This window comes from Chiloscyllium plagiosum, chromosome 28 (genome assembly GCF_004010195.1).
Source record: "Chiloscyllium plagiosum isolate BGI_BamShark_2017 chromosome 28, ASM401019v2, whole genome shotgun sequence".
NCBI classification, from domain to species: Eukaryota; Metazoa; Chordata; class Chondrichthyes; order Orectolobiformes; family Hemiscylliidae; genus Chiloscyllium; species Chiloscyllium plagiosum.
This window is the reverse complement of record NC_057737.1, coordinates 18,961,141-18,980,206: the sequence shown is the minus strand read 5'-3', so window position 1 is coordinate 18,980,206 and position 19,066 is coordinate 18,961,141. Positions and strand designations below refer to the sequence as shown.

At 39.3% G+C, this 19,066-nt stretch overlaps 1 protein-coding gene across 19 annotated transcripts in view; it reads right to left on the bottom strand.

The window, feature by feature from the left end:
- Positions 1-19,066, bottom strand: part of myo18ab (myosin XVIIIAb) — a 298,076-nt gene that overhangs the window by 36,917 nt on the left and 242,093 nt on the right. For all 19 annotated transcript variants that reach the window (XM_043718450.1, XM_043718434.1, XM_043718438.1 and 16 more), the window contains 3 exons: positions 13,088-13,234; positions 8,548-8,661; positions 1,179-1,295 (listed from right to left, as the gene is read on the bottom strand). In XM_043718450.1, the coding sequence (XP_043574385.1) occupies positions 1,179-1,295; positions 8,548-8,661; positions 13,088-13,234 (378 nt within the window). The remainder of the gene's footprint in view (positions 1-1,178; positions 1,296-8,547; positions 8,662-13,087; positions 13,235-19,066) is intronic.

Genomic DNA, 19,066 nt, shown 5'->3' with positions numbered 1-19,066 from the left:
ATCTTCCAACCCTGGCAACATCCTTGTAAATCCTTTCTGAACCCTTTCAAGTTTCAGAACATCTTTCCGATAGGAAGGAGACCAGAACTGCCCGCAATATTCCAACAGTGGTCTAACCAACGTCCTGTACAGCAGCAACATGACCTCCCGACTCCTGTAGACAATATGCTGACCGATATAGGAAAGCATACCAAACGCCGCCTTCACTATCCTATCTACCTGCGACTCCACTTTCAAGGAGCTATGAACCTGCACTCCAAGATCTCTTTGTTCAGCAATACTCCCTAGGACCTGACCATTAAGTGTGTAAGTCTTGCTAAGATTTGCTTTCCCAAAATGCAGCACCTTGCATTTATCTGAATTAAACTCCATCTGCCACTTCTCAGCCCATTGGCCCATCTGATCAAGATCCTGTTGTAATCTGAGGTAACCTTCTTCGCTGTCCACTACACCTCCAATTTTAGTGTCATCTACAAACTCACTAACTATACCTCTTATGCTCACATCCAAATCATTTATGTAGATGATGAAAAGTAGTGGACCCAGCACCGATCCTTGTGGCACTCCACTGGTCACAGGCCTCCAGTCTGAAAAATAACCCTCCACCACAATCCCGTGTCTTCTGCCTTTGAGCCAATTCTGTATCCAAATGGCTAGTTCTCCCTGTATTTTGAGAGATCTAACCTTGCTAACCAGTCTCCCATGGGGAACCTTGTTGAATGTCTTACTAAAGTCTGTAAAGGTCACATCTACTGCTCTGCCCTCATCAATCCTCTTTGTTACCTCTTCAAAAAATTCAATCAAGTTTTTGAGACATGATTTCCCACACTCAAAGCCATGCTGACTATCCCCAATCAGTCCTTGCCTTTCCAAATACACGTACATCCTGTCTCTTCATGCAATTTCATCTTGAATAAAGGATCTTCTATCACTTCACTGAGGAATAGGTTAACAAGCCAAGAACCAGATCATACGTCCAGCAGACATGAGGAGTCAAGGTAGCAACATGCTAGAGTAAGGATGTGTAAATAAAATGCTCAGTAGCTGTCGAGTTATTAGTTTGTCTATTAAGCAAATCTGTCTGAGATTTTCAAACAAATCTAAACTCACCAATTCAGTTTGTGTGATAATGATGTATTAAGGAAAATGACACGCAATGTGGCAAGTCCACTACCAACCTGGGAAACTATAGCTTTGTGCTTCTTCATGAGTTCATTCATATCCTCTTGATCTTCCTCAAGACGGCTCTGTAGCTCATTTTTCTCACGTTGCAAACGACTTAATTGTTCTTCCAACTATGGACAGGAAATGCAGACACAAATTACATTTGAGCCATTTGTATGATTTCACCAACCTTACTGTATCATCTTACAATTATGAAATGTCACATATGTTGCTTGATACTGCAGTTTAAAAGTTGTATTTACTAACTTTGAAGGCTCTTTCTTTATTTAATGAAGGTGCCTTATTGTGGTTCATTTAGTATTTATAGATTGGAGTCAGGATAGCATTTTCTTTGCTTTTATAGCAGTGCCACCAAAAATCATGCTCTTAGAAGCTGACTGAGAGTAGTTCAGGCTGATTCTCCCTGTAATTTTGGCATCCATGTGGAAACACTTAATTATTCTTCTGAACCAAACCGGAATTTGGAAATTCAGTTTCTAGAAAATTGTGAATGCAAACTCGCTTTGATCAATTGAAACCCAATATTAAGATGACTCTATTTTAAGTAAACAGGAATATTTCCTTTTTTGGCTTTAACGTGCTGTTCCATGATTTAAAAATCAATGGACGACTTCTGACATGTAACCACTGCCATATAAGGAAAACTGGCAGCCAATTAGAACTTATAACCTCAAAAGATGTTGTGAAACTTGAAAGGGTTCAGAAAAGATTTACAAGGATGTTACCAGGGTTGGAGGTTCTGAGCTACAGGGAGAGGCTGAACAGACTGGGACTGTTTTTCCTGGGGCGTCGGAAGCTGAGGGGTGACCTTAGAGGTTTACAAAATTATGAGGGGCATGGATAGGATAAATAGGCAAAGTCTTTTCCCTGGGATCGGGGAGTCCAGAACTAGATGACATAGGTTTAGGGTGAGAGGGGAAAGATATAAGAGAGACCTAAGGGGCAACTTTTTCACACAGAGGCTGGTACGTGTATGGAATGAGCTGCCAGAGGATGTGGTGGAGGCTGGTACAATTGCAATATTTAAGAGGCATTTGGATAACATCTTTCCGATAGGAAGGAGACCAGAATTGCCTGCAATAATCCAGCAGTGGCTAACCAATGTCCTGTACAGCCGCAACATGACCTCCCGACTCCTGTACTCAATACTCTGACCAATAAAGGAAAGCATACCAAACGCCGCCTTCACTATCCTATCTAACTGCGACTCCACTTTCAAGGAGCTATGAACCTGCACTCCAAGGTCTCTTTGTTCAGCAACACTCCCTAGGCTTCGCTGTCCACTACACCTCCAATTTTGGTGTCATCTGCAAACTTACTAACTACCTCTTATGCTGGCATCCAAATCATTTATTGGCATGGACGGATTGGACCGAAGGGTCTGGTACCATGCTGTACATCTCTATGACTCTATAAATACCTATGAGATAAACAAATCAGATAATATGACTATTGTTGCTGTTGATTAAAAAAGGAATGTGGAACCATGGCAGTTGTTGTTGTTCTAATATTACTATTGATGTTTTCCATCCTGTATAGGCAAGCAGGCAATCTTGGAGTACCTGCCGGTCTAGACCTTGTGCCCAAAGCAGCTGTGAAATGTGAAACCACAAACTTCTAACTCAATGAAGCAGGCTAAGTTGACGCCACTAGTAAACTTTCTTACCAGGCTGAAGTAAAGTTTAAGAAAATATATAGTTAAACATTTATCTCTCTACCTAGGATTTGTTTTAGCCCAGCAAAGAAGGGCAAGAAGCAAAAATCAGTAAATTATAAGCCAATTAGCTTGGTGTCTATTGAAGGAAAGAGGGTGGAATTGACTTTTGAGGAGGTTACAATGAGGTACTTGGAAAAATTCAAAGTAAAGAAATGTCAGGATGGTTTTGTGAAATGAAAATTATGTTTAATCAATTTATGGCATTCTTTGAGGGAGTTGAAACTTTATTGCTGGAACAGCACAGCAGGTCAGGCAGCATCCAGGGAACAGGAGACTCGACGCTTCGGGCACAGGCCATTCCTGAAGAAGGGCCTGTGCCCGAAGCGTCGAGTCTCCTGTTCCCTGGATGCTGCCTGACCTGCTGTGCTGTTCCAGCAATAAAGTTTCAACTTTGATCTCCAGCATCTGCAGACCTCACTTTCTCCTCGAAGATTCTTTGAGGGAGTAAAGTATAGGCATGGCGCAGTCGGTAACATATTAACCGAGACTGGTTGGTAGAAGACAGATTGGCAGGATGTAACCAAGGGGGTCCCACAATGTTCTGTGGTAGGCCTCAACTTATAACAATTTATTTGGATGAGGGAATCAAGATATTGTGACTGAATTTGCAGATGACAAAGACAGGTTGGAAAATACATTGTGAAGATGACATAACAAAGATGCAGACCAATATAGACAAGTAAGATAATTGGCAAAATATGGCAAATGGAGTATAATGCAAGAAAATATGAAATAGTTCATTATGGCACAGGATTAAAGTGGAATTTTACCTATATAGAGAATGAATGCAAAATCCTGAGGTGTTTGAAGGACTGAGTGACCTGCTTCTGCACCTAATTTGTATGTTTGTTAAGTTTAAAGAAAAGGAGCTTTTATAGCAATATGATCTCTCGATGTCTTGTGGACATGGCAAATCTGTGCTTGTGTCCTCAAATTCTTTTGTAATAAAGGTTTAAAGACAATTTGCCTTAATTGCTTATATTTGCATGTTAATTCTCAGTGATTAATGAACAAAGACATCAAAGTCCATTTGAAGTTCAACACTTCCAAGCCTTCCACCATTTGAGAAACTATCTATTTTTCCTACCAAAGCAAATAACCTCACATTTCTCCATCATTTCATACGCCAAATTTCTTCATATTCATTTAGCCTCTCTAATTCACTTTAAAAACATACAACAGAACAGTACAGGCCCTTAAGCCCACAATGTTGTGTCAAGCATCTTAACACCCTCCTCACAGTTCTCAACCCCAATTAGTTTTGTGACATCTGCAAATTTGGAAATATTAGATTTAAATGTAGGATTAAATGTACGATTTGGATTGTGGATAATTGGATCATAAGTTCTGATCCTTGCAGTACTTAAACTGACAACCTGAAAATGACCCATTTATTCTGACTCTGCTTTCAGTGTGTTAACCAGCTCTCAATCCATGTCAATATATTCGTTTAAATCTGTTTTCCAATTTTGTTTATTAACCTCTTGCATGGGATTTTATCAAATGCTTACTGAAAATCTAAATATACCACATCCAATGATTCCCCTTATTTGTTAGTTACATCATCAAAACATTGCAATAGATTTGTTAAACATGATTTCTTTTTAATAAATCTATGCTTACTCTGCCTAAATCTGCCATTATTGTCTAAGTCTATTGTTGCACTCCTTATTGCAGATCCTTGCATTTTCCATATTATGGGTAAGAGATCTAGTTTCCAGTTTTCTCTCTCCTTCCTTGAACTCTGGAGTTCCATTTGTCATTTTTCCAATCTGCAGGGAGCGATGCATTTAACGAGTTTAGTAAGGGGTTGTGCGACTATGCAATGTACTACTGAATTGCTTCATGTCAATAATTAACACAACAATGATAAATATTTTGTAATTGCACAATTCTTTCCACAATATCACAACAGTCTGTGCTTTTTGCTCATCAATTTGTTTCTATAATGTGAATGTTGAGAAACATGGCATATTCCATTTTGGAAATAAAGTGTTATCAACAAGGACTTCTCAGATGCTTTCAAGTTCCTTATCCTCTATTAATCTTTCGATGGGTCACTACTTCTACCTCAATGTGCAAATTAAAATTTTCTCAGTTGTAGCTGTATACCTATTGTGGGCTTCCAGTCACCAATGCCTCATAAGGCATCATTAAGGAGAAAAAAAAATTCATTTGAAGACACTTCTATTCACTTCAACACTGCAGATCAGTATTGGCTTCACTTTATTACTATAAAGCACTCAAACACCCACCTACTCACCCCTGCAAGGTCATGAAAGATATTAAAAGTTCATTCTTTTGTCTACTCTGCTTAAGAATTAGAAAGCTGTATATTATCAACTTATTGCTGAAATATTGTACTGACAGTAAAGACATGGAATTTATCTTGAGCCTATAGTAGGACCAAAAAGCATGTATGAAGCTCGAAGAAGGACAATCAAATATGTTTAAAGTGGAGTATGACAAGGCTTTGTACTGTCACCGATTTAATTAATCTGTACACAGAAAAAATATCCTCAAGCATTAAAATAAAGCATTGTAATATGTGGCAACAGTTATAATCCCAACTGATGGTAATTCTTCATAAACTGAAAGAACTGCAGATGCTGGAAGTCAGAAACAAAAATAAATTTCTGGAAAAGCTCAGCAGATCTGGCAGCATCTGTGAAGAGAAATCAAAGATAATGTTTTGGGTCCGGTGACTCTTCCTCAGAATGCATTACTCACTGGGCCTGAAACATTAACTCTGAATTCTCTTCACAGATGCTGCCCGATCTGCTGAGTTTTTCTAGCAATTTCTGACAGAAATTACTAGGTAGCTCAGATACGAGGGTGAACCATGGCTGGAGGCACCAAGAGGGCTTGAGACACATATGACCTGGAACTGTAACCTACAAACAGAGAAAGGAAAGGAAGTCAATTTATCATACAAATGAAATATCACCAATGTACTGTCTATAAATGCTAGGAACCATCTTTAATCTCATTAAAGGCTAATAGCAGTAGACAGATCAAGGAGAAAGTATTCATGACACAAAGGGAAGGAGACCATGATAGTGTTGTAAAGCCTATTTTAAAAAAAACTTTGACTTGTGCTTGAAATTATTGCTCCACCAATTAGTGGTTAGCACTGCCGCCTCACAGTGCCATGGACCCCCGTTCAAATATAGCTTTGGGCGATTGTCTGTGTGGAATTTTCATGTTCTCCCCATGTCTCTGTTTGTTTCCTCTGGGTGCTCTGGATTCCTCCCACACTGTGGAGATATGCAGGTTAGGTGGATTGGCCATGTTACATTGCCCATAATGTTCAGGGATATGTAGGCTAGATAGATTAGCCAGGGGAAATGCAGGGTTATAGGGTTGGGTAGGGGTATGAGAGCTGGTGTGGACTCGAATGGCCTCCTTCCACACTACAGGGATTCTATGAAAGGTAAAGTGGAAATCTACTTTTAAACACAAATGTGATAAGTTAGACGAAGGACACAATCAATATACAACATCATATTGGTGATATTCTCTTTGTATGATAAACTGATTTATTTTTCCTTACTGTTTGCAGATTACAGCTCCAGGTTAAATATGTTTCAACCCCTCTTGGTGTGTCTCTGGCCATGGGTTAGAGCTACTTCTGAGCTCCCTAATTTCTGTATTAAAACAAAAATTGCTGGAGAAACTTAGCAGGTTTAGCAGAGAAAGTAAAGTTAATACTTCTTGTTCTACCCATGTGACCTCATTTGAGGAACCTTCTAAGATATCATTCTTCCTTACTGCAGTATTGACACCTTAATCAAAACTGTGACACCACCTCCCCTGAAGATTCTATACCCTGGTATATTAAACTCTCTCTCTCAACTGTGTCTGTGGGGTAGCAATGATATCTGTTAAGGGCCAGATCAAAGAACCTTCAAATATATCAATGAGATTGCCTAAACCCTAACCTTTTTTTTAAAGACAAGAATAAAGGTGCTGTGTTCAGAGTTAATTTGATCGATTAAACCACTTAGCTTTAAGCAAAACACACTTTATTCTTAACTCTCCAGTTAAAATACAAACAAAAGAAAGAAGAATTGGTATAAATGTAACTCTATTACAAAAGTTAACAGAAAAGTGGATAACGTAACTACAAAATGGCAACTGTTCCAACATAGTAATACTCGATAAACATACCCTTGTCAAAGGCAAATTCAGTAAAATAGGTTGTTGTACATGCAATGTTTCTCCAGTCAAGGAGGAAAGAACAAATTTATAGCAGAGTGAGAGAGAACTTAAGCATTTTGGAGTGTTGTTTGGCAGCTTCAAAACTCCAATAACTGCTGAAAGCTACACTAAAACCCGGTTATGTGGGAGCCTGACTCCACTCACTCATTCATGCCACTTCTATTGTTCCAACGTCTAAAAAAAACCTGAGGTCTCACAAACTGCTTATTGGCTTGGAACAGACCATTTATCACCTGTCTCACATCTATTCATAGAAATAAAACAGGAAAACCAGTACACCTCTAAAGCCATAGTATCATCACATATCACATCCCATGTGTTGAGCAACTCTTGCAACCCATCTGCCTAACTTCCAAGATGCCTTGTACCAAAATAAATGCCAGACAACCTTTTCATGCTTCCTTGTGCATCCACTTAACTATAATTTACACTACTTTCTTGACTGGATTGTTTCCACTTCTATATACTTCTGTGCATAATCCCATATTTAATCAACACTCAGCATGCCAATATCCTGCCAAATTAGTTTAACCCCAGAAAGCATATTAGAAAATCTCCCTGCAAAGATGTTGATCCTGCTCCAATTCAGGTGCACCTGGTTAGACTTGTACAATTTCTACCTTCCCCTGAAACCATCCCAGTAATTCACCCTCTATTTTGCTCCAATTCTTCATCCATGCATTCATCTGTTCTATCCATTTTGTTTGAATGCTTTCATCACTATCATAATTTTTGAGCACAACACTGGGCAAGTCAGATTGGGCAACATGGGGCAACTTGACATGATAGATCATAAGTTCAATTTTTGTAGTTGGTTACTATGGTGATTAATCACTAACAAACTTGCGTGAATACGTTCAATGTTTTTTTGACACAACAACAAGTTTATCATACAAAAACACAACAAATTAATAAACAGATAAAACAGTTAAGATGGATCTTATCATAATCACCGAAGCAAAAGATTCAATCATTTTTCTAGAAATATCCTTTCCAGATATTCAATCACAGTCAAGTATTTTTAATTTGTTACTTAATTGATTCATTTTTGTAGGGAGGGTCGAGAAGCTTATTTCCAGTTCTAATGACCTAGATAACCTCGACACAAACTCTCCCAGCTTGGAAACTGACCTGCCCTTCTGCTGATATGAATTGTTCTTCTAAATTGAAATTGGGCTAGTAGTGACTGCTGATCATTTGTTTTCCTGCATGTCATAAAACTCAGAATTGTATACAACTCAATTAAATTTACAGATATCTTTATAGTCATTTATATTGTATGGTCTCTTGGAAAGCCAGGTATTTAGTCCATTGCTTCAAATAATTTTCTGATTTCTTCAAAAAAAACCCTTCAGAACTGAAACGACAAATCTGTTTTACTTCTACTTTAAAATCCCAATTCCAAAATGCTTATCCGTACTTACTGAAACTTTGGCTTTAGAGATATCTTCAACCTGAAGGTGCAGATCTTCCATTTCAACTTCCATGGCTTTTCGAGCCTTGACAGCTACTGCGCAAGTGAACTCAGACTCTTCAAGCTAAAAATCGGCAATAATTACAAGGAATGAAAAATGATTAAATTAGATTAGGTAAAAAGTAATCTGTAAAAAAAAGGAGCAATCTCTGAATTAAGTGACAATAGTGGATTCTAGCATCAGCCATGTTTATATAGAGTTTCTGAAACTTACAAAAGTGCTAATAGCCCAAAATCAATTAACAAATGCCATTATCATTATAAGAAGATATTACTGGTGGGGGAGGTATTTTTAAGGTTTTCATAAGAACCCAGGCAAGATGTTAACAAGCAAAAGTAAAATACAGGATTGGAGGGTTATGACATGGATTAAGAACTGGTAAATAGAGAAAAATCAGAGCAGGAAATAAATAGTTAATTTTCATGTTGGTAAGCTGTCTGTTGTGGGATACCACAAGGATTATGTGTGGGCTCATACCAATGAGCTGAACGTGGAGATTAAATGCGATAGTTATAAGTTTTCAGCTGATACAAAGCTGTGGGAGTGGGAGTTGTGAGGGAAAATAAGATAAGAAGGGATTTGGACTGCTAATCAGTGTCCATAAATCTAGCAGATGGAATACAAAGCGGAAACTGGCAGGAAAATCAAAAATATTCAATAGTATTCAATATTCATTTATTCAATAGTAAAAGGCTGGAAAGTTTTGAACTTGAGTTTCCTTGGTTATGAATCATTGCAAGTTAATATATAGGTATAGTAAGTAATTAAGGCAAATGGTATGTTGGCCTTCATTACAAGAGGATAAGAGAATAGGATAAAAATGCCTGACTACAATTATACAGAGGCTTCATGAGACTACACCTAGAATGCAGTTGTGTGCAGTTTTGGTAGAGTTACTCCAGGAAGGATAAAATTGCTATGGAGGGAATGTAAAAACAAAATTCACCAAACTAGTTCCTGGAATGTAGAGAATGTCCTGTGAAGGAAGATTATATAGAAGGGCTATATTCTCTGGAGTTAGAAAAAAAAAGACGTAATCACTTTCAAACATAAAAATCTGTTTGCTGGGATCAAATGGAAAGATGCAGTAATGATGTTCCCTGGTAGAGAACTAGATGACAGTCTCAGGATCAGTCCTTTTGGAGCCTACATAAATCTCTGGGGCAAGCTCTAAGCAACTTCAAGACTGAGATTAATAGATTTCTACGCAAAAACATCAAGGGATCAGAGGATAGTGTAGGAATACAGTTGAGATCGAAGATCAGCCATGATCTTGTTGAATGACAGAGCAGGTTCTGAGATTAACATAATGCAATTAAGAAGTGTTTTCAATACCAGAAATATTTTTCTAGATTAGTTTCGCCTTGCCTCATTTCCCCATTCTTTGAGAATACAATTATCTTAAACATTAGAATAAATGTAAAAGTCTCAGCATTATGCATTGGCACAGAGAATACCACTAATTAATCTCATAGGCTTATTGTGAGGACGTTAACATTTGCAGATCTCATAAGACATGAACAAACTGTGAAAGTGTATAAGAGTTTTTCATTTGTTTCCTAAAGCATCATGAAGAAAGTGATGGAGATTGCTGGCCTGGAGTTACAAAAAAAACTCTTCGATGGATTGTTCTTTTTTTTATATATTGTTCATCAAAGAATATTAAATATTCTCCATGGAGGGGTTACCTCTTTTTAAAGATATTTTTTGGCAGATCTTATGGTCTTGAATGACTACGTTTTATTTTCTCAATATTCGGGTTGCCTTTTCATTGAAATTATAGCATACATGTTAGAAAAACTGTCACAGAACTAGCTTCAATGTATTCTTTAGGATACCAATTATTTATTTTGGTAATTTATCTTTTATCTGTCTACATACATCATATTCCACCAAAACATACTGGAGCTGCTGCTTAAAAAAGTTACAGAATACATAACAATCAGATAAAAAATAAAATCTAAGATTATTGAGAGGAACATTGAGAATCTTGCATATTTCTACTTCAGAAAGGCATCAACTTGAGCCAAGTGATATTTAACATTCATACCATACAAATGGCCATCTTCAACAAGTAAGTCTAAGCACTTTTCCTTGATATACAACAGAATTATCTTTGCTGAGCCACTCCCATCAGTTAATATCCTTGATTATTGACGAGACAAGATTTAATTAATGAATGACATAAATACTGCGGCACCCTGCGCAAGCAAGCAGCTCAGTATTCGCAGGCAATCACATGACCTTGTTATTCCAAAGCTTTCTCGCTAGCTGTAAGACAGAAGTCACGCATGTGATAGAATACGCACTACTTGTCTGGATGAGTACACCATCAGAAGCAATACTCTCCACATGACTGGCACATCATCCACCATCTTAAACATTCATTCCCTCCATCACTGGTAACATCTAAAGAGGCACTGAAGCAAATTACTAAAGCTTCTTTTAAATAACTTTCCAAACTTGCAGCCTTGACCACAAAGAACCAGGGCAGTAGACAGACAGGAATACCATTACCTGAAAATTCCCCACTGAACTCAGATATATTATCATTCCTTCACTGTTGCTGGGTCAAAGTCCTAGTATTCCTTACATAATAGTGCCGATGGCACACCCACACCATATGGAATGTAATTTAGCCAGTACCTTTGCAAGGCAATTTTTTTTTTTGTTCACTCATGGAATGTGGGTTGTTGGTTGGCCAGCATTTGTTGCCCATCCCTGGTTCCCCTTGAGAAGGTTGTGGTGCGGTGTCTACTTGAATCAGTGCAGCCCCGCCTTAGGATAGGCAATAAATTCTACGATACCAGCAATATCCATATTGCTTGAGTTAAAAAGAAACACAGATTCTGCCACTTAACAGATCTCTGCTTATGTTACTTACGATTGGGGAAAGGTTGCAGGAAACCACACGACCATTAAATTTAACATTTATGGGAAAATGTTAGAAGCTATTATTGAAGGTGTCATAACAGTATACTTAGAAAAAGTCAAGGTAATCAAGTAGATGGTCTTGTGAAAGGGAAGTTACATTCAACTAATTTATTGGAGCTCTTTGAAGTAGCAGCATGTTGTGGATGAAGGGGAACTAGTAGCTGTACTGTACTTTGATGTGATGCCTCATTAAATGTCTACTTGAAATCAAAAGGTTATTGCAGAATAAAAAAAGCTTATGGCGAAGGAGGAAACATTGGCATTGATAGAAGATTAGCAAGAAACACTGTAGGCATAAATGGGTCTTTTTTTTGATGGGCAAGATGTGATGAGTGGTAGGCTGGAGGGATCGGTGCTGGGACCTCAACTATTTACAATACACATTAATTACTTGGATGAAGCGACAAAAGGTATGATTGTAAAACTTGTTGATGACACAAAAGATGGGTAGGAAAATAAGCTGTGAAGAGGATACAAGGAGATTTCGAAGAAATATCATTAATTTAAGTGATTAGCCAAAGATTAGAAAATGATTTATAATATGAGAAAATATGAAATATCCTATTTTGGACAGGAAGAATAAAATAGAAGCAACCTTACCTGAATGGCGAGAGATTGCATAGATCTAAGGTTTAGATGGATCTGAATGTCCTCTGTCATTAATCACAAACTAGCGTTCAGATACAGCAGGTAATTAGGAAAGCGAATAGAATATTATCATTTATTGCAAGGGGAAAGGAATACAAAGTTGAGAGTGTTGTTGGAAAAGCACAGCAGGTCAGGCAGCATCTGAGGAGCAGGAAAATCGACGTTTCGGGCCGGAGTCCTTCATCAGGAAATACAGAAGCAGGGAGGTTATGCTTCAGGTACTAGTGGGACCAATATGGAGCTCTGTGTACAGCAATGGTCTCCTTATTCAAGGAAGGATTTAAATCTGTTAGAAGCAGTTGAGAGAAGATTTACAAGATTAATATCTGAAATGGGCAGTGTCTGCCTTTTGAGGAAAGGTTGGACAGGTTAGGCTTGTATCAACTGGAGTTGCATAAGGTTACTTGACTGAAACATAAAATCCTGAGGGGGCATGATGATTGAAGTGGGAAGGGTATTCATTCTTATGGGGGATAATCTAGAAATAGGAATCATTGTTTAAACATAATAGGTTGCCCAATTAAGGCAGAGTTGAAGAAAAATGTTTTCCTCAGAGTTGAATGTCTTTGGAACTCTCTTCCTTCAAAAGATGGGGTAAGCAGAGTCTTTGAATATTTTTAAGGCAGTGGTGGATAAAATATGGATGAAATAGAGGAGTGGTGAAAGGGTATTGGGGGAAGGTGGCAACCTTCAAATTACAATCAGATCAGCCATGATCTTATTAAATGGCAGAGCAGGCTCAAGGAACCAAATGGGTTTCTTCTGCTCTTAAGTTTTTCAGCAATGATTCATTTTATTTTATTAACTTCAGGAATGATCTTCCACAAAACAGTAATATTGACCAACAGTATTTTATAACTTTGAGAAGCTAGAGCTTAAAATGAAGAAAAAAAAAATGAAGTCTTACCTGGTTTTTCAACTGTGCAATTTCCCGTTTGCTGGGTGCATTATTCTTTAAGTGATCCAGCATTATTTGTGCATCAGCTAGAAGGGCTTTTGTCCGTCGAAGATCCTTACGCAGTCTCTTTTCAGTTTCAAAGTCTCGTTCACTAACCTAGTTTTTTAAAAAAAAACACAAGCTAGCAAAATCCTAGGAAAAGTTTGCAGAAAGAGATTTAAACTTCTTGCATCACCCTGAAAATAAAAAAACTAGCATCATCTTATTGTAAAACAGCCATGCTAATGTTCTGTTTTCAGCAATTTAATAATGAATACTCCTCAGAAATTATTGTTCTAAAAAGAACAAAGAAGCACAGCACAGGAACAGGGTCTTCAGCGTACCAAGACAATGCTGGCATGTGACGCCTTTCTAAGCTAAAAATCTTTTGTCTCTGCATTGTCTGTATCCCTCTATTCCCTGCCTATTTATCAAGATGCCTTTTAAATGTTGCTATTGCATCGACCTCCATTACCTCCACTGGCAGCACATTCGAGGCACTTACCACCGTGTGTACAAAACCTTCCTCTCATATCTCCTTTAAACTTACCTTCTTTTACCTTAAACCAATACCACAAGTTTTTGATATTACTATCCCGAGAAAAAGGCTCCATCTATCCATGCCTCTCATAATTTTGTAAACTTCTATTAAACTGCCCCTCATTCTTCGACATTCATGAAAACAAATCAAGTTTTTCTAATCTCTCCTCATAGGTAACACCCTCCAAACCAGGCAAATCCTGCTAAATAGTTTCTGTACTCTCTCCAAAGTTTGCACATCCTTCTTGTAGTGTAGCAAACAGAAACGTACACAATACTCCAAATGTGGCCTGACTAAAGTTCTAAATAGCTGCAAATGACTTGTCAAATTTTTAGATTAGTGACCCAAATGATGAAGGCAAGCATGCCATATCAACTTGTGTTTCCACTTTCAGGGAAGTGTGGACCTATATAGCAAGGATCCTCTGCATGTTAACACTGCTAAAAGGTTCTGCCATTTACTGTATACTTCTCTCCTGCATTCGATCACCCAAAAATGCATCACCTCACATTTATCCAAATTAAACTCCATCAGTCATTTCACCTCCCAAGTTTCCAGTCTATCTATCTATCCTGCTTTATCCTCTAGCAATCCTCCTCACTATATATGGTTCCCCCAAACTTTTGTGTCGTATGCAAACTTACGCATCAGACAACCTACATTCTCTTCCAAATCATTTATATATATATATGACAAAAAACAAGAGTCTCAACACTGATCACTGTGGAACACCACTGGTCACAGATCTCTCATCTGAAGTTTCCCTTCCACTACTGCTCTGTCTTCTATGACAGAGTTAGCTCTGTATCTACCTTACCAGCTCACTGAGGATCCCATGTGACTTCATATTTTGTAACAGTCGGCCGTGAAGGACCTTGTCATGGCCTTGCTAAGGTCCATATAGACACCATTTACCACCCTGGTTTCATTAATCACCTTTGTCACTTCCTCAAGAAATTCAATCAAATTTGTGACACACGGCCCTCCTTGCACAAAGCCATGCTGCCTATCGTTAATAAGTACATACGTTTTTCAAACGTGATTAAATCCAAACTAAGAATCTTCTCCAATAATTTTCCTACCACTAATGTAAGGTTCATTGGCCAATAATTTCCCAGATTACCTCATGGCCTTCTTAAACAAAAGAACAATGTTGGCTATTGTCCAGTGCTCTGAGACTTTTCCTGTGATTAAAGAGACAACAAAGATTTTGTACAAGGTCCTGGCAATTTCCTCACCTGCCTCCCTCAGCATTCTGGGATAGATCCCATCAGGTCTTGCAGAATGTCTACCTTAATGCTTTTCAAAACACACAATATCTCCCTTTTTTTAATAATGACATGCCCTGGAATATTAACATGCCCTAGAATATCAACACACCCCTCATCATACACCCTGTCCTTCTCCTTTGTGAACATAGATGCAAAACATTCATTAAGAACCTCACCAACTTCCTCCAGCTCCAGCATAAGTTCCCTCCTTTGTCCTTGAGTGGACATATCCTTTCATGAGCTACCCTCTTACTCCTTATATATGCATAAAATAGCTTGGGATTTTTCTTAATCCTGTCTGCCAAGAGCATTTCATGGCCCCTTTTAGCCCTTCCAATTCTTTGTTTGAATTTTTTTGTGTTCTTCGAAGGCTCTGTCTGCCTTCAGTTTCCTCAACCAGATATATACTTTTTTCTTTTTGACTAAGCTCTCAATTTCTCATCACCCAAGATTCCCAAATCTTGCCATGCTTTTCACGAGAACATGTTGGCCCTGAACCCTAATCAATTGACTTTTAAAAGATTCATTCATACTAGATATGCATTTACTCTCAAATAGCTGCTCCCAATCTACATTCCCCAGTTCTTGCCTAATATCGTGGTAGTTAGCCTTCCCCCAATTTAGCACTTTCACTAGGGGACTACACTTGTCCTTATCCATAAACCAAACCTTACAGAATTATGATAATTGTCCCCAAAATGCTCCCTCACTGAAATTCTGATCATCTGGTCAGGCTCATTCGCCAATATCCGGTCCAGCATGACTCCTTCCCTAGTTGGACTATTTATATGTTATTTCAAAAAATCTTCAGGATACATCGAACAAAATTTCTCCTCCATCCAAGCCCTGGCACTAAGCAAGTCCCAGTCAATATAGAGAAGCTAAAATCACCCAGCACAACAACCCTTGTTGTTTTACATTTTTCCATAATTAGTAAACATTTCTGTACCTCTATCATCCATAGGTTGTTGGAAGGCCTGTAGTATAATCCCAAAATGATTCCACCATTCCTCTTCCTGAGCTCTACTTACATGGCCTTGCCAGATAAGGCCTTAAAAGGTGTCCTCCCTCAGTGATCATCTCCCTTATCAGTAATGCAACTTCCCCATCTCTTTTATACCCCTATCTCACCTGAAATATCTAAATCCCACAACATTAAGCTACCAATCTTGTCCCTCTCTCAATCAAGTCTCTGTAATAGCTACAACATCATTGTTATATGTATTAATCCAAGCCCTAAGCTTGTCTGCCTTATTTGTCATACTGCTCGCATTAAAACAAGTACACCTCAGATTGCTAGCACTGTTGTGTTCAGTAATCTCTCCCTCGTTGTTCTTCATCTTACTCACACTCCACGGTCTCTTTGTTCAGCAACACTCCTTAGGAGCTTCGAAATCGACGTTTCGGGCAAAAGCCCTTCATCAGGAATAAGGGCTTTTGCCCAAAACGTCGATTTTGAAGCTCCTTGGATGCTGCCTGAACTGCTGTGCTCTTCCAGCACCACTAATCCAGAATCTGGTTTCCAGCATCTGCAGTCATTGTTTTTAACACTCCTTAGGACCTTATCATTAACTGTATAAGCACCTCACATTTATCTAAATTAAACTCCACCTGCCCACTCGCCCATCTGATCAAGATCATGCTGTACTCTGAGGTAACCTCCTTCACTGTCTACTACAACCTCCAGTTTTGGTGTCATCTGCAAACGTACTAACTATACCTCCTACGTTCACATCTAAATCATTTATATAAATGACAGAAGTAGTGGATCCAGCACCAATCCTTGTGACACACCACAGATCACAGGCATCCAGTCTGAAAAACAACCCTCCACCACCATCCTCTGTCTTCTACCTTCGAGCCAGTTCTATATCCAATGGCTAGTTCTCCCTGTATTCCATGAGATCTAACCTTGCTAACCAGTCTACCATGAAGAACCTTGCTGAATGCCTTACAGAAGTCCATGTAGATCATGTCCACCACTCTGCCCTAATCAATCCTCTTCAGTACTTCTTCAAAAAAAATCAGTTCAGGATCCAGCCAAATGTGAGACTAGTAGATAAGCTTTAATCTATATTTGTGAACCTGACAGAAGAATGTTCCTCTAGGCTCCAGGAAAACAAAGTGTGCCCATGTCACACTGGATCTTATCAAGATTGTTGCTTGATATTTCAGAAGTGCATATGTAGCCTATGCACAAGCCAGCCCTATTTATTTATTAGAGACAATAAAACTGCAACGCTGGAATCCAAAGTAGACAGGCAGGAGGCTGGAAGAAGGGTTACACCAGAAACGTTGACTTCTCCACTTCCTGATGCTGCTTGGCTTGCTGTGTTCTTCCAGTCTCCTGCCTGTCTACTTTATATTTTATCATGCAAGTACAATTATGTGCAAACATTCAAAAGGGCCACACAATTTGGGGTGACACGGTGGCTCAGTGGTTAGCACTGTTGCCTCACAGCACCAGAGACCTGGGTTCAATTCCTGCCTTGGGCAACTGTCTGTGTGGAGTTTGCACGTTCTCCCTGTGTCTGCGTGGGTTTCCTCCGGGTGCTTCGGTTTCCTCCCACAGTCACAAAGATGTGCGGGTTAGGTGATTTGGCCATGCTGAATTGCCCGTAGTGTTAGGTGTATTAGTCAGGGGTAAAGGTAGGGGAATGGGTTTGGGTGGGCTGCTCTTCGGAGGGTCGGTGTGGACTTGTTGGGCCGAAGGGCCTGTTTCCACACTGTAGGGAATCTAAAAATCTAAAACAAAAATTTAGAAGCAACATTTGATCCCATCCTCTGATGGATGGATTTGTCCTTCATCTGGTCCAGAGCCCATTTGGCTTGCCTGTTATTGCACACTTCTGGAGCTGGTGATCTGCTCTGGAGTATTCTTTATTTCTTTTAAGAGAAATGGGTATTGCCAGCACAACATGTATTGTCTATCTTGAAACAGCCAAGAACTGAGTGGCTTGCTCGGTCACTTCAGAGACAGAGAGTCATAGAGTCATAGAGATGTACAGCATGGAAACAGACCCTTCGGTCCAACCCGTCCATGCCAACCAGATATCCCAACCCAATCTAGTCCCACCTGAAAGGAACCGGCCCATATCCCTCCAAACTCTTCCTATTCATATATCCATCCAAATGCCTCTTAAATGTTGCAATTGCTCTAGCCTCCACCACTTCCTCTGGCAGCTCATTTCACCCTCTGTGTGAAAAAGTTGCCCCTTAGGTCTCTTTTATATTTTTTCCCCCTCACCCTAAACCTATGCCCTCTAGTTCTGGACTCCCCGACACCAGGGAAAAGACTTTGTCTATTTACCCTATCCATGCCCCTCATAATTTTGTAAACTTCTATAAGGTCACCCCTCAGCCTCAGACGCTCCAGGAAAAACAGCCCCAGCCTGTTCAGCTTATCTCTATAGCTCAAATCCTCCAACCCTGGCAACACCTTTGTAAATCTTTTCTGAACCCTTTCAAGTTTCACAACATCTTGCTGATAGGAAGGAGACCAGAACTGCACACAATATTCCAACAGTGGCCTAACCAATGTCCTGTACAGCTGCAACATGACCTCCCAACTCCTGTACTCAATACTCTGACCAATAAAGGAAAGCATACCAAACGCCGCCTTCACTATCCTATCTACCTGCGACTCCACTTTCAAGGAGCTATGAACCTGTACTCCAAGGTCTCATTGTTCAGCAACACTCCCTAGGACCTTACCATTAAGTCCTGCTATGATTTGCTTTCCCAAAATGCAGCACCTCTCATTTATCCGAATTAAACTCCATCTGCCACTTCTCAGCCCATTGTCAAGATCCTGTTGTAATCTGAGGTAACCCTCTTCGCTGTCCACTACAGCTCCAATTTTGGTGTCATCTGCAAACCTACTAACTGTAGCTCTTATGCTCGCATCCAAATCATTTATGTAAATGACAAAAAGTAGAGGACCCAGCACCGATCCTTGTGGTACTCCACTGGTCACAGGCCTCCAGTCTGAAAAACAACCCTCCACCACCACCCTTTGTCTTCTACCTTTGAGTGAGTTCTGTATCCAAATGGCTAGTTCTCCCTGTATTCGACTACATTTTCGTGACTTGGGAGTAACATATAGGTCAGACCAAGTAAAGGATATCTGTGAACCAA